Source organism: Amblyomma maculatum, chromosome 4 (assembly GCF_055883805.1).
Source record: "Amblyomma maculatum isolate TAMU_Amacu chromosome 4, ASM5588380v1, whole genome shotgun sequence".
Lineage (NCBI taxonomy): Eukaryota > Metazoa > Arthropoda > Arachnida > Ixodida > Ixodidae > Amblyomma > Amblyomma maculatum.
Genome location: NC_139347.1, coordinates 204,775,482 through 204,799,052, shown reverse-complemented (window position 1 = coordinate 204,799,052; position 23,571 = coordinate 204,775,482). Strand labels below are relative to the sequence as shown.

The window sequence follows — 23,571 nt, the reverse complement described above, 5'->3', positions numbered from 1 at the left end:
AGCATCGGCCACAATGCGCCTGGCGAACAGTTTAGGACGCAAACTGCACTGGTCATTATTCTGGCTAAAACCCAGAACGTCGGCGCTCTACATCGTTCTCCTTCTGTGTCATCCTCTTTATTCAGCATATGCACGTTTTCAGCAAAAGAGCAACGCTAAAACAACGATTTAAGCGCACGCGAAACGCCGAACGCTGCCTTGCGCATGCCAGTTCGAGAAGCTCTTTCCAACCAAAAGTTCCGGCGAAGCTTCCCATTTTGGACGAAAGGTGGCGCTCGCTTTTCCGCAAATGGTCGATTGAGAATAGCAATGAAGCGACGAGGTGAGCCCTTACGCTGGGTGTAGAGGAAGGGAAGGTAGAGGTCCCTGGTGAGCAGCGGCTGCGGCAGGTCGCGCAGGTACTCTTTGAGCAGCTGCGCCACGTCGTGCGGCTGGGGGCGCTCCTGGTCCAGATGCACCTCGCGGCCACTGTCGAACTCTTCTCGGAGCTGCACGTGTCGCGCATGTGCTCGTTAAGTCATCTATCCATGCAGACTCGTTAACCATGGTCATTCACTTTTTACGGAGTTAAATGGTGACTATGTTCGGGCAAGCCTGAAAAAGAACTCTGAGCACAGCGTAGAGTACTATGAATTACGCACATTACAGTTATAAAAACATTTAGCGGCAACTTGTAAATGGGTGATTCGTTATTTATTTTACTCGCTCACCTGCTTTTGCAGCAAAGGAAGATAAAGCCTTTTGAGACCGTAACAAGCGACGATTCACAACTAAGACTGAAATGGAAACAGATCAATCAAGGTTACACATCAGCGCTTTGTGACTGTATAATTTAAAAAAACATAACCATTGTCCCCACCTTGACGAGCTTCAGGACCTAACTCAACGGTTATAGCGTCAACGTCACAAACGTCGCGTTGTTTAAAAATGAAATTCGAACCCCCAAGTTCGTAAATACTGCATGAAATTTTGTGTAATGGGTTTGCGAGAACACTGCTTATGCGTGCTCTTCGGCAGCATTGAGAACCGATTCACTGCAGTTTAGTGTACACACACTTGCATAAAATGTTTCAGTCCACACTTGCCGCGCTGGGCAGAATATACGGCAAGAGCGCCCTTAACGTCGTAATCGACCCTACTATTTTGGCGTTGGCCCACTACGCTAATGTAACGAACACGTCAATTCAACTATATTCAATTCATTTGGATTCAGTGATCTGAATGCAACACTAAGCATTGATTATAGTAAATTCATGTTCAGTTCATACGCAAAAAAATATGGTGCGAGATCTAGTGGACATAATAAATAAAGGAAGCGTCAGTGAATCTGTCTTTTACCTGTCGCCGTGATGAGATCGTTAAGAAACACGAGTATTGATTAGTTAAACAAGGCAGAGAGCAGCGAAGCGCTGTACTGCCTATCTACCCTTCCATTTCCCCCTCTTCCTCTGATGTGCGAAAACTATTTCGCCCATAGTGTTGAGAATACGTGTCACGTGGTCTTACCTGGCGAACTCTCCGCTTGGAGCCGCTGACCCTGAATATGCCCACGGTGTTGAGACCTGCGAGGCCAGCACAAATCAGTTGACATGTACTCTCTTCAGTCGGTTAAAAGACAGGTTTGGACCAACCGTAGTTCTCGAGGTAACGGAGGCAGCAGTTTACGACGCGAGGTATCTGTGGGCCGTGTACGGCGAGTACGTCGTCGTCCCCGGGGTCCGTGGTCGAACTGCGGTGGCGCAGCGACTCCACAGAGTCCTGCACGTAAGTACGCTAAGTCACCTCAAGTCCTTCAGGTGACGCCCGTTCTTCACTCGCAAGCGTTCTTAGTCATGCACTTTGCTGAATGAAAGGCCACTCGTGCAGCGCGACTCAAGTACCCACAAATCATAACAAATAGGAGTAAAGTATAAGCGGTTAAAGGCTTCAGACTTCAGGTCATTAATGATAGGTAGCCTTTCACTTTGTTTCAGCCTGTTCACTGCAGAAAAAGGGAAAAACATTATTGCAGTGATGCACGTGTCCAAGCTGCTAATGCTGTGACGAGGATAGGCCTATATACAAGGAACACTTGTGGACCTTTGTGACAAGAATATTGAAACGACGGCAGACACTCAACTCAAAGACAGAGTAGCGCCGTTGCGTGCCACAGATGTAGATGCAGGCATTTTCTAAGTCTGTGCACATACATTAAGGTCAATAAAATTTCGTTTGAGGTTACTTGGTTCAGTATGACCTTCCTAAGGTAACTGATGAGTACAAACACTAGGCGATCCACTGCTGTCACTGTCTCTTTTCTGCGGATCATCTAGTGTTTGATGTCATCAGCTACCTTAGGAAAGTAATGCATTATGAATTCATATATACGGTAATAACACGTGCTAAGTATCTTTATCTTCCCGTACAGATAGCTCCGCACAGTAACACCTGCGATAAATCTGAACCGTGGATCATAACATACGTTCTCGCATTGTCGGCACAGACATGCGATAAGCGAGTCAAAAGGTGATTATCCTGCGGTAGGAACGCGCTCAGAATTTTTATGCAGCCGTAATCGGGCCTGTGACGAAAGAATACCGAAGTGTGTGCATGTCGGCACTCGCTGATCTAAATAAGGAAGTAATTGGCTGCTGTCATCAAGAGCCTTACTGCGTCCTCGTCTTTCGCCGGAGTGCCGTTGCCGCACTGACTCCGGCGGGCTACATCCCGAGAATATCGAAGCGCACTTCTCATCTACTTTGTTCTTTTCTGACATTACTTTCTGTTGGGACAAGAGATCTTACAAGATATGTGTCAAACATAGCAACATAGTTCAACATACTTCCGCAACGAATGGTGCAAAAGTTACCGAAGAAGGCGCAAAAGAAAACGCTCCTGTGCCGCTGCAAAACTATTTTCGTAAGAAAACAAACAACCAGGAACGCTAAGAGAAAGTGAAAACCTAGACATTATCAGGCGAGGTCATCTCACGGCCTTAATTTGTCCCTTGAGGCTTTAGGGAACCACAAAGTCGCAAAAGCTGAAAATATAACTCATGAGATTTATTCACACCAACGGAGCTGGCTTCGCGAGGCGGTAGAAAAAAAGAGAGAAAACTCTCTCAAACACGCCGTGTTTTTAGGCATGGTTCCAACACAGCATCGAACGGGCGCTACGAGAGGAGCAGAAGAATAAAAAATAACGAAAGGACTGAAAGGAAAGTTGGTCACCACTGTGGAGTAAAATAAAACAAAAATATGCAGATGAGCCACTTCAATGGCTCCGGCACAGGACATGTTATATCATGTCGTGGGCCGTCGGGGTCTTCTGTCACGTGTTGTGCGCACGACAACGGGAAGGAAAAAGGGCGGCGTGTGCGGGAATAAATACGTCTTGTCTGGACGGTCGGAACCTCCGTCGCTTTTCGCGACGGACCCTCAACACTGTCGTTGAGTAGAGAAACAGACTCCTAAGGTCTTCGGTGAAAGGATCCCACTGCGCATGCGTCAGCACTCCTTCCCAAGCTGGTGCGATACGCGACACCGTGTGCATCGTACGCATACTTTGTGATGAAGTTGTAAGCTGGCCAATTTCCGCGAGCACGGCTAAGGCCGCGTTGCAATGGGGCCGATTGTCTCGCTCGTACGGGTACGCTTTGCAATCCGCATGAGGGCGTGCGCCAGCATATTGAATTAAAATATGGGCCGTACCACTTAGGCAACGAACAGCTGTCCTTCGCGAGACAGTTTGCATCGTACGTTCACGTACTCAGAACGGGCTGAAAAATGCGCGCCAGGAGCGCTGTCAATCTCGTAACTTTCTTTCTTCACGCTGAGCTTACATTCAGCGCCAGGAACCTTATAAGTATAACAATCTAACACATTGCACAGTGCCTTAGTTTTGGTCATAAGCTAATAATGGTTGATAAATTAGTTGAACTCTTAACAGCTCGTTACCGCAAATACCTGCTCCCGAATGTTGACAACAGTGAGGAGGGAAAACTCCCAGCACCAAAGAATAACAGAAATTAGAAGAGTTCAACGCTGCTCAACCGAATATTAGGCGAAAGCCTCGCTTTAACCGAGCCGTATGAATGCGCCTTAGTGGCCTGGAGGGCTAACAAAATGCCAAGGTCCTGGCAGGCTGATTCTAACAGAACCGTTCCATGTGAAACAAGAGACCCAAGTTGACAGCTCCTGCCAGCCCACATATAAAGCCCCTCTTTAACCAAGCCGTATATGAACGTGCCTTATTGGGCTCTAGGAGTAACGTGAATACCAGGGTCCTGGCAGGCTGATTCTGACATAACCGTCCCAAGTGAAACGACAGACCCAAGTTGGCAGCTCCTGCCAGCTTGGGGTCGTCTACAGGGGTCGTCTAAAGGTCAAAGGTCAATGGTGGTCACCTCCGAGCCACGCTGACGGCTCACTGTAAGCAGTATTGCTTTCTCAATAAAAAATGGCAAGGTTTGGTTTCGCGCCCCATGTGCGCAAGCTTAGTAGGCCGAACCATGGAACGAAGAATAGTAAGCGCACCGACCTTTCGGGAGTCCTCGGTGGAGAGGTCGGCGAGCGAAGAGAGCGAGCTCTCGCTGGCGTTGTCCGAGCGTCGCGAGAGCGAGTCCGCCGCGCCCACATCCGGACACAGATCTCCCGAGGACCATGGGCCCGGTTCGGCCAGCGTCGAGTCCGGGAAGCGATGCCGGTCGCTCTGCACCACCTGCTGCAGTCCCACGCCGAACACCTGGCCACAAGGAATGTCTGCTGCGATAGAATACCAGCAGAGAGAAAAGGTACGCGTGGCTCGCTGAGTAAGCGTTTTGCGGCGACCGATGGGCGCTGGAGATTCAAATACAAAAACGGAGTGAGCATTAAATCGTTGTTGTACGTCAATGTTGTTTTTACCATGTTCAATGAAACACTGCTGCCGGAAACTCATGTCCAATGATGACGGAGGTCGTATTTTTACAAATAGCAGCTATGTCTTCAACTCTCTGCTCGGCGTAATGTTTTGTAAGCTCTACACAAAGAAATTACGTTAACGAAGTGCCAAGCTTATTTAGGATAGAATTAGGAAACACCATATTTGGCACGTTCGCCAGGACATTATGTCGCCCTGACGACATCAGTCCCACGTCCAAAGCTGTCGCATATGTACCAGTACACCAAAGCTATTCTTCGCTTCACAGCTGCGGCTACGCCAAAGCTGGTGGACCGCTGGCAATAGCGCGGGACTGACGTTACTTCAGAGCAGTAAAAATCGATGAAAAGATAATACTACGTAATTATAAGAGCAGTAAGTAAGAAGAAGTTGGCGTGCGCCGTGACTCTCTGGCCGCTTCCATCTACAAGAGAACGGCGCTATGCCCACACTGCTTCGATCCGTATGAATCTTGATTCGGCCGCTTTTGTCCACATCCAGCGACTGTAAGCGATTCAATAATAACAGAGCCCATCAGCATCCACCCAAGTTCAGCCATGCGGCTGCAGAAGAAAGCTATCCAGATTTCTCGAAAACGTTGCAGTTCCCGTGGAGCTGAATTTCTCTAGATGCTTTATGTTGCAGAGTCTGAATGGCAGCATCTGACTTCGTCATATGCGTGATCCGTTCGCCGCGATGCGCCAAGAAATCACGGCAAAACTTTCGTAATACGCGCACAATCCCGGGAATCAGCACGTAAACGTATTGTAGGTCAGCATCGGAAATTCGCGACGGTTTCTGGGGGCCTGAGAGGACTCCATTATTACTTATCATCACGTAAAAGGAGGAGCTACTTGTAAGCGATGTGAAACTATTCTGCAATAGCGCAAGCGTCGCACTGCGCCGTGAAGCGAGCGCTTGGTGCCACACACAAGGCTCCTGCCACATCGAATGTTGCAGGAGCCTTTTTGCCAACCTGTCAAGGTTTGTAAACGCGGAAAAGCCACCAGCGACCTGACACGGTTATAGCATGAATTGCCGGACACTCTTCTCTCTCATTGTAGGGGAAACAAGGAAGATACCAAAAGTGGGTGCCAAGTGGTTTCTACTCAATTTAAAAAGCATGTAATGATGCATAGTACGTGCAGTCGTGCATTGTGCGTCACTTAAGGAATAGTTTGTGTGGTATGTCTATAGCAGCTCACAACTGTGTTCTATTACATAAAATGGTCAGAAGTAGTGGTAAGGTGTCCTTGAAGCTTTCCTGCCTTCACGGTAGCCCCGACCACAAGGTTGTAGCCTGGAGTACCCGAAGTATTTTCAGTGGACTGAAAGTTCGAAAGAAAGACGACATCTTATCACTGAGATATATTTGTCGCTTAATGTCCATTACTCGCTGACATATTCCTAGAGCGGAGTCCAAATGGCGTTACCTTGAGCTCAGATCGTTTTGATGTGAAGAACGTTTGACAGCATCGAAAATTCTCGATAGGGAAGATCGCGTCACCTAGAACGCATTGGGAACAGCAATGCGGGCTCTTCGAGACAGCTCTTGGCGCTTCTAACCACTCAAAAAAAGTGCTAAATCCATGTTCCGTAGGCGTTAAACAAAGAGGAGAAGAAAAGGTTCGAGACGAAGCCAACGTTCTGCGGTAACAGTGTAAAAGCTAAGATGTTGCGCCGCTCAGTGACCATATGTAGCCCGGTTGTAAAATCAGCATTCAGTAGCGTTATAAATTTCTTGCACCTTACTACGAGCTAGTTTGTTAGTTTGTAATGAAACAATAATGATAAAAATAGCCATCGGGCTGGCTTGAAACGTAGATGAATCATAGAATTTGTCTTAACTAGGGGAGAGAGGGGAAAAGGGGAGTTACAAGCTTCAAAACAACATGGGTTACTGGCTAGGGAGGGCACTGTTTAGATGACGGCTCACGGTCAGACCTGTAACGCAGCAGGGGGTGCTAACAAAGCCTGGCTCCGCTGGACAGGCCGCCATTGGAAACTAACCCTGGCAACGTTTAACGCTAGAACCTTAGCTAATGAAGCTAGTTTAGCAGTGCTGTTAGAGGAACTAGAGGGTATGAAATGGGATGTCATAGGGCTTAGTGAGGTTAGGAGGCCGAATGAGGCATATACTGTACTGAAGGATGGGCATGTACTGTGTTATCGAGGCTTACCAGAGAGGCGAGAACTAGGAATAGGTTTCCTTGTCAATAAGTATATAGCGGGTAATATGGATGAATTCTATAGTATTATTGAGAGGGTTGCAGGCATCGTAATTAGGCTTAATAAGCGGTATAAACTGAAGGTTGTACAGGCCTATGCACCTACATGTAGTTATGATGACCAGGCAGTTGAAAGCTTCTATGAAGATGTAGAATCGGCACTGCGAAAAGTAAAGACGCAGTACACTCCACTAATGGGCGACTTCAAGCCAAGGTAGGGAAAAAACAGGCAGGAGACAAGGCAGTAGGTGACTATGGCATTGGTTCTAGGGATAGCAGGGGGGAGTTACTAGTTGAGTTTGCAGAGCGCATTAACTTACGAATCATAAATACCTTCTTCAGCAAACAGAAGAACCGGAAATTGACATGGAAAGGTCCTAACGGAGAGACTAAAAATGAAATCGACTTCATAATGTGTTCAACCCCTGCCATTGTGCAGGATGTAGAGGTAATCGGGAAAGTGCGATGCAGTGACCGCAGGATGGGGAGGTCCCGAATTGGCCTAAATCTGAAGAAGGAACGCAACAGATTAGTAAGAAAAAAACCCATCAACGAATTAGCGGTGAGGGGGAGGGCAGAAGAGTTCAGGATCTCGCTACAGAAAAGGTATTCAGTTCTAACTCAGGATGGCGACATTACCCTAGAGGCAAGGAACAATAATTTCAGAGATATCATTACTGAGTGCGCGGTAGAAGTAGGCGGTAGGATAGTTAGAGAGGATACCGGGAAGCTGTCTAAGGAGACGAAAGATTTGATTAAGAAACGGCAGAGTATGAAAGCTTCCAATCCAACAGACCAGATCGAATTGGCCGAGATATCAAAGCTAATCAATAAGCGCAAGGTGGCCGATATAAGGAAGTATAACATGGAGAAAATTGAGCATGCTGAAAACAACGGGGGAAGCCTAAAAGTTGTAAAGAAGAAATTGGGCATAGGCAAAAACCAGATGTATGCGATAAGGGACAAGGCGGGCAACGTCATCACTAATGTGGACAAGATAGTCAAAGTAGCCGAGGAGTTCTATACAGATCTCTACAGTAGCCAAAGTAGTCAGGACCGTAATAAGATTGGCGGTAGGGAAAAACAGTCAGACGTTCCACCAGTGACGAAGGACGAGGTCAAGAAAGCACTAGAAACTATGAAAAGGGGAAAATCAGCTGGAGAGGATCAGATAAGTAAAGATTTTCTGAAGGACGGGGGGGGGGGGGGGGATATCGTGCTAGAGAAACTGACCGCCCTGTATACGCAGTGCCTGGAGTCATCGACGATACCCGAACCATGGAAGAATGCAAACATTATCCTCATTCACAAGAAAGGGGACTCTAAGGACCTTAAAAATTACAGACCAATAAGCTTACTGTCTGTTACGTATAAGGTATTTACTAAGGTAATCGCTAATAGAATCACGACAACCTTAGACTGCAATCAAGCAAAGGATCAAGCAGGGTTTCGGAAACGGTACTCTACTATCGATCATATCCATACCATCAATCAGGTGATAGAAAAATGCTCGGAATATAACCAGCCCTTATACATAGCATTCATTGATTACGAAAAAGCATTCGACTCAGTTGAAACCTCGGCGGTGATGCAGGCATAGCGAAATCAGGGGGTAGACGAGCCGTACGTGAAAGTGCTGGAAGATATATATATAGTGGCTGCACAGCAACAATAGTTCTGCATAAAGAAAGTAACAAAATTCTCATAAAGAAAGAAGTTAGGCAAGGAGACACAATGTCCCCAGTACTAATCACAGCTTGCTTAGAGGAAGTATTCAGAGACTTGGAATGGGAGCAGTTAGGCATAAGGGTAGATGGAGAATACCTCAGTAATCTGCGATTTGCTGATGACGTTGCCTTGCTAAGCAACTCGGGGGATGAACTGCAAATAATGATTGATGACCTAGACAGAAAAAGTAGAAAGGTAGGCTTGAAAATCAATATGCAGAAGACTAAGGTAATGTTCAACAGCCTCGGGAAGGAACAGCAGTTTACATTAGGTAGCGAAATACTGGAAGTAGTAGGCGAATATGTCTACTTAGGACAGGTAGTAACCGCAGACCCGGATTATGAAAAAGAAATAACAAGAAGAATAAGATTGGGATGCAGCGCAATTGGCAAGCACTCCAGATTATGACTAGCAGCTTACCGGTATCGCTCAAGAGGAAAGTATACAACAGCTGCATCTTGCCTATACTCACCTATGGGGCTGAAACGTGGAGGCTAACCAAGAGGAGTTCTACTTAAGTTGAGGACAACCCAGAGGGCTATGGAACGAAAAACGGTAGGGGTAACATTAAGAGATAGAAAGCGTGCAGAGTGGGTCAGAGAAAAAACTCAAGTTACCGACATTCTAGTAGAAATTAAGAAGAAGAAATGGACATGGCCAGGACATGTAGTGCGAAGAGAGGATAACCGATGGTCGCTGAGGGTAACAAACTGGATGCCAAGGGAAGGAAAGCGTAGCAGGGTGCGGCAGAAAGTTAGGTGGGCGGATGAGATTAAGAAGTTCGCAGGGGTCAAGTGGATGAAGCTAGCACAGAACCGGGTCAAGTGGAGAAATATGGGAGAGGCCTTCGCCCTGCAGTGGGTATAATCAGGCTGATGATGATGATGGTGATGATGGGTTCTTTACGTACCCCGACGGTTTCCTCGCTTTCTCGAGTTCAGCAGGCTTATGCACCTAAACGCTAGCCCTTGCAGAGGCATCAGGTCGTAACGAATATGTTTTACAATGCGCTGTAGATCTCAAGCGCTCTGCATGGTGTCATAATTGTGTTCAGACTAGATGCCAACAAAGGAAAAGTTTAGTCCGGCCACCATACAGCGGGTGTACCCCAGTACACAGAGCCCCAAAAATTACGGAACGAATTTCTTGCATTCTCTTATTTCTATTCCCATTTAATGACAGAGACGTGGGCGCTAAATAAGATCTGAGTCGCAGACGTAATTCGGCGGTGGTAAAGAAGCGAGGCCGCGCTCTTATGGTTCCGGGCATTATTGCTCTGCGCAAAAACCTTAGCAACGCTGACTTTACCTAACCGGTAGTGACAAGAGACAAAAACTAGAGTGTATTTTAGTGTCGCTACCATCAGCGTCATCGTGGTTACAATCAGCCACAAAAATGACCGCCTTCTCAGCAATCGCGCTTGAATAAAAATATGGCCTCGTCCGCTGCTCCATGCAAGGACGAACATTTCGTCCGTGTAAAGACTGTGGGAAGCGAAGCAGAAAGTTTAAAAGTTGGCAGAAGGAATTTATACAACTAGAAGATGGGATGATGACAGCGCGATAGAGCTACTCAAAACTGTAAATACTCTACCAGCCTCGTAAAAAAAGACCAAAACAAAGAAAAGGTTGCCCATGGACTCTAGAATCATAAACTTCTGTCGCTATACCCGTAAGTGGCGTAGATATGATTTGCACTCAATGTGCGTTCGCTAAAATTGCAAAATGTGGAAAGCTTCATACGTGCTTATATTCGCAAAATAATGACCGAACATGACACAGTCGCTGCGTATTTCCTTTATCGCGATGCCCTCCCTGATTGCACAAAATAAATAAACAGGTGTACTTCAAGAATGCTATTCCAGAAGGGGAAGCAGCGAGCCCAAGGGTCGCCAAACTTTCGCCTTATAGTGGCCTGTCCGTCAACCTCTCCGAGAATGACGTCACTGGTTGACGAAGTCACGCACCCGTCGTGCAGGAAATCACACGCAGAGCAAAGCATTCAGAGTGGTTTTCGTTGGCACGTATATAGTGACGCCTTCTCACTACGACGCTGCCGGGAAAAGACTCAACGTGAAGTGTTTATAAATACGGAAAGGTCCTCTGACTCGAGAAGCCCTATACAGGCTCCATCTCTTTGGAGCAGTGAAGATGGTTCTGCGCGAACTGAATGACTTGCTCAGATGTAATGGGTTGCATAAAGTACCGAGCCTCACCATCAAAAAAGATCAAAGTGAGAAGACCAGGTCTTACCACTTTCTTTGCGACTCTCGAAGAAGCTCGTGGTAATGGCCTTTTTGCGCAGCAGGGCAGGTCTTCTGCGAAGTTTCGCCGATGCCTCCGAAGCGTCATCTGTTGCACATACCCCACAGAAAAAATTCCGTGAGAGAGTACATGGAGCGCTTTGTAAGTAGAAAGTTTCAAGGCTCCAAGTGAATATGGCTCTATATCATTGCCAGTGGAATTTAGGTGCATGACATCATATGTGCATGGCTACCTACTGACGAATGCACAGTGAACTGATGATGGTTAGATATTATATGTTCGAATTTATGCAGTGACACCATCATTTCAGTAGCCCGTCACATAAAATTGCACCATAATTGCATGGCAACCTTCACTGACGATACCACTAAGAATATACTGGTCAAACAGAACAGGTTTAAATTTGCACGCTAGGAGCACGACGCGGCAACTGCGTTAAAATATTAAAGCTGAGTAAACTAAGATTAGCTTGAATTGTTTTGAATAACATGGAACATTGGCGAAAATGGCATTATTAGATACAAAAAGAATAAATCCACATGCTCAAACTACATGAAGGTATACTTAAAAATCACCCTATACTCGTGCAACTGCGTCTTGCCACACTAAATAAATCGCTCTGCAACATGCGACTTCTAAAAAAACTGAAGTTACGCTTAAACTGTGTAGTTAACAAAATTTTCAAGAGCAGTCATGTTCAAAAACAGTTTGGCTACATGGCTTGCTTTTGTGGCAAACACCAAAATCCTTCCAGGCAATTTCTGTCCCTCCACCTTAAGAACCTGATGACCAAGGCTGAAAATGGCCATAGGAACAGAATATTGCGTTTGAGCTGTTAGGTCTCATAGAACACCACTATGTCTGCATGCCCGCCTCGTGCATTTATTCTTCGCAAGAACCGCAGCTATACGTAGCTTGCTAACCTCTAGGGATGTCCACCTTGCAGCCCAAGCCGATGCTCTGCAGCCTATTTACAGCGAGCGGGCGGAAGCCCGATGCCTCCATCTCGGTGAGCGCCACAAGCGTCGTGGGCCGTAGCGTCAGACGGCCTCCTGTCCGGGAACGCCACCGGCAGCAGCCCTGAAACCACAGGACGACGCATATGGACATTGCATCACACTTCATCAGCAGCTGAACCACGAACAAATACTGTTACGGGGTAGGATCACAGGAGACAGGCGCAGTCACTCGCACACCCACCGGCTCCATCGTTCTTCTTCTTCTCTCCCTTCCGCGCGCTTGCCCCGCGCTTCCTCTTCTTCGCGCCGTAACATTGGTAACATCTAACAGACCGCGTCAACCATGTTCCTTATTAAAGCCTCTGCACTTGGTGTCGGCAGGTGAGCGGAAGCACTTCCTGGGGGTATTAAAATTAATTGCTTCAAATCATGCACAGGACGCAGAGGACCATTTACCGCTCTTGCCTGCCGAAAGCAATGCGATCTTACTATCACGTTGTGGCCATTGTGCACGCGCGACTGGATGAACCAAATGAATCCTGCTGAGCCACGGCCGCTCGATGGAAGCGCAGGTGCGGCCTGCTGCATCGCGCCGCCGTCAATGGGCGAGCGTGTCCTTGGGGAGTTTACAGTTGCGCCCGCTGTTTCTGCTGAGGGCGCCACTGTTCAGGGACACGTCACCGTCGGGATGCGGGCTCGGGGCGCGCGGTTTTGTTGGTCTCTGGACGCGTTCGCCTCAGATCGGCGTAATCAGCTCAAGTTTTATTGTGTGCGCGTGTGTGAGCTCGTTTACGTCTAGACGGGACGCGTTTGCGCTGTGTGCTGGGCTCGCTTCGTGCTTTTTGCTGTGCGCACGTGCGGTGGTCCGTCTCACGCGTGCGGCGCAATGCCGCGAAACTGCTGTGTGCCGCTCTGCGACACAAACGCGAGAAAAGACCCTACCATGAGGTATCATGAGTTCCCATGCGACCTCCAGCGTAGGGAAGCGTGGCTCAAGAATATCTCCCGCCAAAGACAAGCGGGAAAAAGTAGCAAGTGGGCGCCTAGCTACAGGTCTCTGGTATGTTCCTTACATCTCACAGAGAATGACAGAGAGCTCTTCGAAATTCAGTCAGAACTACTGGTTAAGCCAGTCAGGTTCCTTACTCGTGCACACGTTGAACCAAACAACCTGGAGAAAATGAAAGTTTGCAGGGCCACTCAAATCTTTTCTCCGGCAGTAATAGCAACGCTACAATTTCTTCAAGAGAACCCGGAATGTCATCCTAAAGCATGCCACTTCAAAGACAGCTCGGCTACAATATATTTCATGCGAATGGTTGCGAAATGGTGTGCCCTACATGATATCGGTGCAGTGAAGGCAAGCGGGACGCATGAGAAAGCATTCTTTTTAACAGATGATGAACGACTCTCCTGGCTGGAGCTAGATTTCATCTGTTACTTGGAAGACCTCCAAATGAATGCTGGGCGGTCGAGGCGAATCACAAAAGAGACCTACGAAGCCACACTCCTGACAACATGGTCAACAGTGGCACTGATTGAATATCTCCTTGACCACCTAAAGTAGGTTCTTTTTTTCTCGGCTCAGTTTTACGTTGTTTGCAACAGGTTACTCAAATGAATTTCATAATTGCAGCTTCCACTATGTCTTAACACGCGGGCTAAACAGTGACCCTGTGGAATCGCTATTTAGCTGTCTTCGGCAGTTCAACGGCGGCAACGACCGGGTGGATGCCAGGGCTGCACTTTTGACAGCGGAGAAACTGCTAAAGGTACTGCTTAAAAATATTCCAAAGTGTGCTCATCAAGGTCACGTTAACATGGTGATCACTTGGGCCAGTTCTTCTGTCCCCGTGTCTTTCGCTGGTACAATATGCAAGGTCACATTCCTCTCTTTTTTTTTTTTTTCAGGTTGGCATCCTTCAAGCAGCGAGAAGTGGCAATGCACCCACTTCTTCTGAAATGAAAGCAGCGCTGAGGGTAACAAGTCCAGATGCTGAAACATATGCCCTGCCAACTGCCATTGAATTTGCTACCAGGGAGCTGACCAGTGAACTCGGATCTTTAACGCTGTGTTATGAAGCAGAGGAACACTTTGAGGTAACACCAGTAGCGTTTCTCGCTGGTTATGTTGCGAGAACATGTCAGGAAAAGGTACGAACTGTTTTTTTTTACATAAACATACACATTGTTTTAAATTTTCCTCTTGTCTGAACGGCCTTGGAAGCAAATAAACCTGTGCATACAATATTTGTTTATACTCTTGAGATTGTCTGAGTAGGAGCCAATACGATAGCGTTAAAAGCCCCGTTCCGCAGAAACAATGGTGACCGCCTTGTCGGCAAAACGCCGTGGGAATGTCCGTGGCAGGAGGTTTTTTACAGGTGATATGGCCGGACCCTGATTGTTCGGCGGGATGTGTGGTGCAACGAGACCACATGACATGATAAAGTTGGCAGGAGCTGCGAACTCTGCAGCTTCGTTAAGATGAGAGGGTGAGATGGGAATGAAAACCGGGATCCTTGGATCATGAGTCAGGCACGCTACACCGAGACTACACAGGGACGTTCGTATGACTTGGTTAAAGCGGGGCTTTATATCTGTGTCGGGTGGTATATTTAACATAATGTGGTTGCCTCCGACTGTATGCTAAAGAGTATGCATGAGAGGGATAGAGGCGGTAATTAAGGGATGTGTTTAATAAGCGGGTAGCAAGTGCATGTATGCTAATGAGGATCCGTAAGGGGAGAAAGCTCCAAATTTGTCTACCACTATACCAAGTTGTTGGTTTATGTGATATTTTCTGATGGTTTTCAGGTGACGTGCGAGTCGTGCAAGACCCTGTTGCAGGAACCAGAGCCAACCGACCCTGTTTACGGGCTAATGAAAAACATGGACAACGGAGGCATGGTATACCCCAAAATGGAAGCAATCAAGCTTTGTCAGCTTACGTGCGTCTTCATTAACCGGATGATGAAATCTCAAGAGGTCCGGCGAAGCAGCAAGCTGTGTGAACTGTTCATTTCAGTTTTGCTTCCGCACTTTACACAGCACCCGCAGCTAATCTGCGAAAAAAATAACCGTGCCCACACTGAGGAGCTTTGCAAGATATTCCTAAGTAAGCTGCTGCGCCCACTGATAGCGAACTCGGCCGGGAATCTCAACGAAACAGTGGAGCGACTTTTAAGGCTATGCCGTAAACCTCTCTCCAGGAAGGTTCTCCGTTTGTGAACGTCTTCTTCCTCTTTTTGTGTAACTGTGCAATAAATGTATCTAGTCTTGCTGAAGTAGTTTGTGGTTTCCTCGGCTCCAGTTGCGTTTAGAAAAATTCACAACTTCACTATACTAAATGCATTTGTTTTTCTAAATTAAAACAGTTTACAACCTTGATGTTCCACGGAAATGTGCTGAATATTAGCGAAGCATTAAGCAATTTTTCTGATCGCGGGTAAGCTAGTTTCAAACTGGAAGACTTGATGCGCAATCTTGAGACTAGAAATTGTTGAATGCTAGCTGTAAGTTGCAAAGTAGAGTACAGTCGCCCAGTCACAGTAGGATCACATTTTGTTATTGGATTGCGCTGGCAGCATAGAAGAGGTTAACATCAATCTTTTGTATACGCGTTTTATGCAAGAATGAGTAAACGGTATGAAAATGACACGCAATGAATGCGCGGCATTGTGATGTAAAGGATAATACATTGTGCTACCTTGGCCGCTGTACGGCTTCCAATTGCTGACAGACGAGTGAAATTTTCATCTGACAACCAATTTGACCCGAATGCACATCACGGTAAAGCGCGAACTATCGAGCGGCTTTGAACTACCGTCACAATAAGTTTTTGGTGTACACGCCAGTATATACATCCTTGCGAAGAAAACGCGGTAGTGCTGACATGTTCACACTAGACATGACAGTATATAGGAATTCATGTTTCAAAATTGTGTGAAACGGAGCTCTTAAATCCTTAAAACAGTAAGCTCCGACCGTACTGACGCCTCGCTCAAAGCGCAGCCAGGCGCAGCTCTCCGCGCGCGGCTGTCCCCGAACGGTGGCGCCGCGGCGATGGCGACTAAAGTCGCTTTAGTGGCGACGGGAAGTAGGCGCCTCCCGCGGGTTTCGGGCGATGTAGCAGGCCGCACCTAGTGCGCGCTTCCATCGAGCGGCCGTGGCTGAGCTAATGCAGCGGGTGAAGAAAGCGGCACCAGAGCGGAGAAATAGCTTTGAAGGGATTCTCTAGAATTATACCTGCGTTGGCATCATCCCTACAAAGTGAAGGAAATATTAGCCTCGAGATCGAACAAGGTCGCCATCTTGCGACGCGGCGGCGAACCCTGCTCAGTGTCGATGCGCACTCGCGTCGTCTGCTAGCCGACAGTGTTTACGCGCGGCGTGCCTATGCCTTAGTGTCTGATGTTTGTTGCGCGATTGCAGTCCGCTCTTATTCACCTATCTGCTTCTAACGAAATGATGATGAGCAGGTTTCGCAAACTAGCCGGCAATATTTGTCTTTATCCAGTATTTCATGCCGCATAAAAACATCGTCTGTTGGTCTTCAGCGCTTGAGGTTCTTTTCCGCGTGGAATCTCGAACACAGCAGGGATGTCGCTATGCACCGAGTAAAATCAAAGGAACTGGTTGCCGTCGTCCGTAAACCCTGATGTAACCACCCAGAAAGTATATACTTTCAATTGTGTTTGGAATCCTACAGCTACTGATGCAGGAGCCGACCGGAATACTGCTGCCGCGAAGAATGCAGATTGAAAGGTCATTCTGTGCCCTCTTTACGTATGACGGTTGTTCGACTGCTTTCTTCTCGTCATGTTAACCATTCTGAAAAAATTTAAGCGGAGCTGCTATCTTCCGTTAAAAGCCATTGTTTCTTATAAAAGAAATAGAACAGCATCATATTTCATACGGGGGCTTACGTATCTGGCTTCCCTTCTATCTTGACCGCGTTTGCATCTATGCCCCAATAATTATATTTGCTAGGCGCAATAATACGAATAGAGGCAGTTTTCTTCGAAACTTTCACTTCGACCCTTTTCTTGATATTCCCAAAATTTGCTTTGCATTAGTTATTCGGAGCTATTCCGGGGCCTACCACTACGACATTATTACTTTCTCATTCCCACCTTCCCTTACGGCTCTATGCGAGAGAACACCTTTTCTTTCATATAAACTTATATAATATATATATATATATATATATATATATATATATATATATATATATATATATATATATATATATATATATATACTACATTGGTGCTGCAGCACTACTACCCGCATTCTCGCAAAACCCCGATGATTGATTTCGTCCGATTTGAACTGTGACTTTTCTGAGACGTCAGGTGTCTACAGAGACAAGTGTGATAGATACTGCTCCTTTGCTTTCCTGTAAAACAATCATAGAACGCCGGTGAACTTTGATAATGCCACATCCCTCCGAAGAGAGCTGGGACCAACTTCTTACCCGCTCAGACAAGACGATGGTGGTGGTGGTGAAAACATTTAGTGTTATATGTACGGATAGATATAGACACTAGGTGGGATGCCTAGACAGGCACTCCATTGGCGTTTGCCGCAGCCGGGGAGCGCTTCGTTAAAACCTTTTGGACCTCGAGGCTGCAGCAGCCGGGCAGGGTCGCCACCCAGTTCTCTCGAGTGAGGTTGGGGGTAAGGAGCAAAGAGGGGTTTTTCTGGCAGGCCCACACCATGTGGTGGGTGTCCGACACCTCCCCACAGTGCAAGTACAGTCCGTCAAAATCTGGTTCAAAATGTTTTCGAGTAGCCGGGCACAACATTGTATTGGTGAGCAGGCGCAGGAACACCCACTCGTTAGCCTTCTCCAGCCCTTTGAACGGGAAGGGAAGACGTAGGTGCGTGGATCTGTAATATTCACATATTTCTTTAAATTTGTACGCTGGGCTGAAATCACAATCCATGTCCGCGACGGGTCCCGTGGTAAATGCCCGGAGAGAGAGCGCGAGAGCGGCGACGTCGGATGCCTCATTCCCTTGAAGACCTGGTGACAAGGAGTCAACTAGAGATTCGTATGCGGGATCCGAATCGCGACTACAATTTTGGTAGATGCGGTAAGCTAGGGGTGCAGTCCACCCTTGCTGTACGTTCCGACAAGCCCCTCGCCAGTCGGTTATTGTGTATTTGGAGGAGCTGCGAGGGCGATGGCAACCTTTTTTGCGTGGGTTGGTGACTGGGCCTTGAACGTAAGACCGTCTACTGTTTTGCCCTTGTGGATGACCGCGGCTGTGTACCAACCTCTAGGATTCGGGCCAAGCACGTCCACGTAGAAAACTGGTTTGCCTATATCACGACCTACTGCAGTAGGTCGTGGCCTCCATTATGGCTGTCCAACGCTTCCGCCCGCGCCATTATGGTCCTCATTGGAGATGTTGGCGGGGAGAAGCCGCACATGGAGGCTGCGTCGTCATTTTTCGGGAATGCGATATCTCTTTGTGAGTTGGGTGTGTTGGATGCCAAGTCGGGAAAAAAGACGGCGACCCGACTCTGTATTTGTCAGACGCATGTATTGATGGGTCAGGTGGGCCTCCCAAAGCTCCTTGAAAGTATTCACCACACACAGCGCAGCTGGCGCTTGTCTCGTGGGCCCAGAGCGTCGCCCCCAACCTGGAGACCACGCCAGGCCGACATGCCTTAATGATTACACTCTTTTGGCAATAAAGGTTATTTCTCTCTCCCTCTTTTGATTTTAGAGCGCAGCTCTTTGGCATCAGTTCCTGGGTTTCGCGTCAGCGTCGGCGTCGGCCTCGTAACCAGCTCCGCCCCCCTTTCATCCCCCCAGCGCTAGCAGCGACCGACTGACACTGCTGGATGCCGCTGACGCCGCTAGAGAGTCAAGATAACGTGACTGCATAGAACACCGTCGCCGCCATGCGGAAAGAGGAGGGGAGGGTCCCCCCCCCCTGTTCCTGTGTGGCAGATAGGGGGCTCTTCAGTTGCCGACGCGCCGGTTATTTCACGTAGGCCCCGGCACGTCGACGAATACGTGACCACCTTCCCACTGCTAGTCCTGGTTCTTGGCGCTGCCGAAGCGAGGGTATCATATTTTTTGCGTCGGCATCGGCGGCGTTGTCCCTGAAACCAACTCCGCAGCTGAGGTTGACTCACTATCGGCGTCAGCAGCATCAGTCAGTCGCTACTATCCCTTCCCTCCTCCCTTTATCGCGTTGTCCGCTTGCTGCGCGCACTTCTGCCCCCATCGTTTGCCGCTGGGTGTACACGCCGCCCCCCTCCCCCCTCTTCCTGCGAGTCTCCGGTTGTCAAAGCGCCGGCTCGAACTTAATTCCTTTCTTCGCTCCTCCTCCAATGCAACCCCTGTGCGGTGGCAATCAGGGAGCCAGATCGGTGGCGGCGGATCTGTGTATGTGCACCGCCCGAGCCGAAATTGCCGCTGCCGTTCGCCACTGCGAAATTATCTGCTAGTTCTTTCTGAGCCATGAGCGAGACGAATGTTGACATAAAGACAAACAGGAATTTCTTCACACTTATGCGGGAGAACATCCCGTTCCTCTCGCTCGTAACGCGTCCCACGGCTGTGACAACCTCGCGAGGCACTTGTATAGATCTCGTCTTTGAGAATCAAGCATTGGTGTACCAAGTCGAACATATATCAGTCTATTTCTCCGACCACAAAGCTTCCTTCATGACTGTCAAGAACTGTTAGTGGAGTCTTTGTTAAAGGAATACGTGTGCAAAATTAAAAAAATTCTGTGATAGCGCATACATGTGTTGCTCGATTTCTTTGCCTCAATCTATCGAAAAGGTGAAACAGCTTATTTGCTGCGCTCAAATTTAGCATTAGGAAGTAACGTAATCGTAAGTAATTTTTTTTTATGTGTTCAACGAAATGCTCGGTCTGTTCAACAAGGGGCGCGCGATGCACAGCAGCGTTGTCTTTCGTATGATTAAGTGTGATTCGTATTCAACGCCATCTGTGATAAAAGCATTACTTTAAGAAGATCGTATCTGTGAAGCACATGCAATGTGTGATCGGAAACGTGGCCGCCTGATTAGCACAGCTATATAACATTTAATAATTGAGACACAGCTAACGCAATCCTGTCAAACCGCCCTGCAGCTGTACGATATTCCGCGATTAGCTGAATTATACCATCTATTGGTTTTTAGCAAGCGAGCAAAATGTAATTAGACATTAAAGGAGAGGGCCCTGCCGTGGTGATGCAGCGGTAAGGCGCCCGACTACTATGACAGAGTTCTGGGGTTCGATCCCGACCACGGCAGCTGCGTTTCGCTGGAGGCGAAACGAAGCTGCGTTCGTATGCTGTACAATGTCAGCGCAAGTTAAAGATCCCCAGGTGGTCGAAATTACTCCGCAGCCCTCCACTACAGCTCCTCTTTCTCTCTTTCCACTTTCACTCCCACCTTCCTCTCTTCCTTTATGGCGCGGTTAAGGTGTCCACAGAAAATAAGTGAGGCAGTTACCGCGCCTTTTCCTTCCTATAGATCAATCAATCAATCAGGTGGCTCAACTACTGAGCCAGTAGCAGGCCCGTGCATTTTCTTTTCCTTCTTCCTACCGCCACAACAACGATCCTGCAGGTGTTCCTCTCTGCTGCCATTCTTCATCCAGGTATTACCATCGGCCCCGCAGGGGTGGTGCAGTGGTAAGTCGTCCAACGACTGTGCCGGAGTACCCGGGTTCGAACCCGACCTCGGGGTCTGCGTTTCGATGGAGGAGAAACGAGTAGGCGTCCGTGTGCTGTGCGATATCAGCGCACATTAAAGATCCCCAGATGGTCGAAATTACTCCGTAGCCCTTCACTACGACTCCTCTTTCTCTCTTTCCACTTACACTCCCACCTTCCCCCTTCCCTTACGGCGCGGTTGAGGCGTCCACAGAAAACAATTAAGGAAGGTACCGTGCCTTTCCCTTCCTATAAATCAATCAGTCAGGTATTAACATAGTGTGCTTACCACGCTGAATTTTAGATCTTTTATGGCCCTAAGAGCGGCGGAGTGATTGATTTATAGGAAGAAAAAGGCCCGGTAACTGTCTCACATGTTTTCTGTGGACACCTCAACCACGCCGTAAGAGAAAGGAGGAAGGTAGGAGTGAAAGCAGAAAGAGAAAAAAAGGAGCCGTAGTGGAGGGCTACGGAGTAATTTGCCAGGGATCTTTAACGTGCGCTGACATCGCACAGCACACGGACGTCTCTTCGTTTCGCCTCCATCGAAACGCTGCCGCCGAGGTCGGATGCGAACCTGAGAACTCCGGCACAGTAGTCGGGTGTCACTAATAGCGGCGGGAAAGCCTCTAGTCACCACGTTAGAGAGGAAGGGAGAGAGCACTGAGCCTTGCGTCATGAAGGTCTTCCTTGATGGGGCTGGGGCAGGTAGGTCACCGTCGCTTGCGGCAGGGGCTAGCCTGCCACTTAATTTTTATCTGTTGTTGGCCGTCATCGCACCCGCCACCGCTTTGGCGGTGGACGACGGCTGTTGTTGCGGCGCGCGTCTTTTTCTCCGTCTTCCTTTTCTTTCTTCTCTATTTTCTCTTCTGTCTGCACGAGGCAGTGGAGGTGACTCAGCTACAGAGCAGTAGCAGGCCCGTGCATTTTCTTTTCCTTCTTCCTACAGCCACAACAACAACAACGCCCTTACTTCCCAAGAAGGCACTAGAGGATTCTGGATTCTGAAATTTTAGTTTCAGCATCCGTTTTGTCAGGAAATCAAGTAATTATATGTCGTCTCGCCGACTCCGAATTCCGGGAGTTCAGCGAGAATTGCATCGTGCTGTACGTTGTCAAAGGCTTTTGATAAGTCTAGAGCTTCGCGTGTCTGGATTTTGGGTATGATCAACCGTTCCCTTCTCTCTGCCAGCGGAAAATACCGCCCCACCTCCTCACCACGTCGTTTACATTCCCTAGTTTGCCCGCAGCAGTGTGTTCCAAAACGGCAGCAGGGCCGCAACCAAGTGAATTATTTCCCAAGCATAGACATTCCTCTCCCTTCTGCGCCACTGTGGTATAATAGCGTGAATCCAAAAATAAAGCACTCATAATGCTAGGCAATGCATCTCAGAACGAACCGCATACGGACTGCTTGTCAAAGCAGCACGTTTCTAAGACGCAGTTTCGAGGCATCGGATTGCTGCTTCCAGACATTCGAATAACCGAGTTCGACATCCTATTGGGATTTTACCGATGGCGGTTGAAGTAGGCGGACACGCGTCACTTCGACTCGGCAAATTTTGACCGATTTCACTGTACCAACGCTTTTTCGCCACTAGATTTCATTCGGAACTGAAAGTCATCAAGTGCTGGATCCCCTGGATGTCATATTTAATGCAGTAGGACCGTTTGTTTGGATGTTTACCGGACTTGAAAGTTCCAAAGCGGGCGCCAGACCGCTAACCCTGACGGGACGCCCAGCATGACATCGGGAGAGCATGGGACGCTAGACTTATTGACGACAGCGGCGCCGAGCACCGACGCTTCTTCAAAGAGAGACCATATGGCAGGGCCAAGTCAAGCCCCAAGTGCGTCGCCACAACCACCAAATGCCCTCCTTGACGAATTCCAAGGGATGGATGAAGACTACTTTGGAGACGCCGAGTCAGGAAGCGTAGACGGTATCCCGTCAGATTCTTTATCGGAGCGCGTCGGGTACAACAACGATGCCAATTGGGAGCTTGTTCAATCCAAGCGCCAGGAAAAAAAAAAAACTTCAGAGTCAAGGACAACGGAAAGGCACGGGAATCGGCCCGGACGCCCCAGCTCACGATGGAAAATCACTGGGTAATGCGACCGGCTTCAACAAGGCTGGACAGGGGGAGCAGAGGAGGCCTAGGCGAAGACTGCCGCCACTCCCCAAAAATGACATCAAAATAATTTTTCCTCAAAGCGAGCGACAGAATTAAAAACCACAAAAAAAAGACCAGACACAAAATTATGTGGGTATCGGGACACATGGGGGTGGCAGGGAGATACGAGGCTGACAGGATAGCTCGAGCATACACTACTTTCCGAGCATCCGACGGGTCCGCGGAACTTTTGCCAGCACCCAAGGCATACTCGGCCATACTAGAAAACTATACAGGAACAAGAATGCGATATCCCCCACCGCACAGTTCTCTCACCAGAGAGAAAGCTGTCAAATGGAGACAATTAGACGGCTTCATACCCAAACCTACACATACTAAACAAAATGCACCCTACCATATACGCTGACAGATGTCCGTGGTGCGATGAAAAACCAACACTATATCACATCACATGGGTATGTCAAAACATAGATGTGGTCCCCAAAATTCGAAACCCGAGTGCGGAACAATGGGAGACTCTGCTGTCCAGTGACCGCTGCGAAGACCAGCAAGGTCTAGTAGAGCGAGCCCAACGGGCGGCAGCAGCCAGCGGAGCCCTGGACTGAGGGCTACCGACCATTGTGAAAAAGTGGACGAAGTCGACGGAGAAGACTCTTGTGGATACA

The 23,571-nt window shown here is 48.2% G+C and overlaps 2 protein-coding genes across 6 annotated transcripts in view; one reads left to right on the top strand and one right to left on the bottom strand.

Annotated features, from left to right (window-relative positions):
* The window catches only part of LOC146194037 (rho GTPase-activating protein 6-like), a 124,405-nt gene that overhangs the window by 11,046 nt on the left and 89,788 nt on the right, over positions 1–23,571 (bottom strand). For 2 of the 5 annotated variants that reach the window (XM_084602940.1, XM_084602942.1), the window contains exons 1-7: positions 12,320–12,687; positions 12,043–12,199; positions 11,108–11,206; positions 4,519–4,739; positions 1,632–1,758; positions 1,507–1,562; positions 335–488 (exon numbers count right to left, since the gene is read on the bottom strand). In XM_084602940.1, coding sequence (XP_084459066.1) covers positions 335–488; positions 1,507–1,562; positions 1,632–1,758; positions 4,519–4,739; positions 11,108–11,206; positions 12,043–12,199; positions 12,320–12,328 — 823 coding nt within the window. In that variant the 5' untranslated portion in view covers positions 12,329–12,687. Of the gene's footprint in view, positions 1–334; positions 489–1,506; positions 1,563–1,631; positions 1,759–4,518; positions 4,743–11,107; positions 11,207–12,042; positions 12,200–12,319; positions 12,688–23,571 lie in introns of those variants that run through there. The other 3 variants (XM_084602939.1, XM_084602941.1, XM_084602943.1) reach the window with 3 other exon arrangements.
* On the top strand, positions 13,433–21,779 carry LOC146194038 (uncharacterized). The gene is made up of 5 exons (XM_084599738.1): positions 13,433–13,641; positions 13,715–13,850; positions 13,990–14,232; positions 14,896–15,196; positions 21,721–21,779. The coding sequence occupies exons 1-5, from the start codon at positions 13,535–13,537 to the stop codon at positions 21,777–21,779; spliced, it is 846 nt and encodes a 281-aa protein (XP_084455864.1). The 5' UTR covers positions 13,433–13,534.

Bases quoted from the DNA above. Each gene is read 5' to 3' on its own strand.
- LOC146194038 (XM_084599738.1), top strand. From the start codon at position 13,535: ATGAATGCTGGGCGGTCGAGGCGAATCACAAAAGAGACCTACGAAGCC. The intron at 13,851-13,989 runs GTACTGCTTAAA...TTTTTTTTTCAG, and splicing joins CAGCGGAGAAACTGCTAAAG to GTTGGCATCCTTCAAGCAGC. The intron at 14,233-14,895 runs GTACGAACTGTT...GATGGTTTTCAG, and splicing joins CGAGAACATGTCAGGAAAAG to GTGACGTGCGAGTCGTGCAA.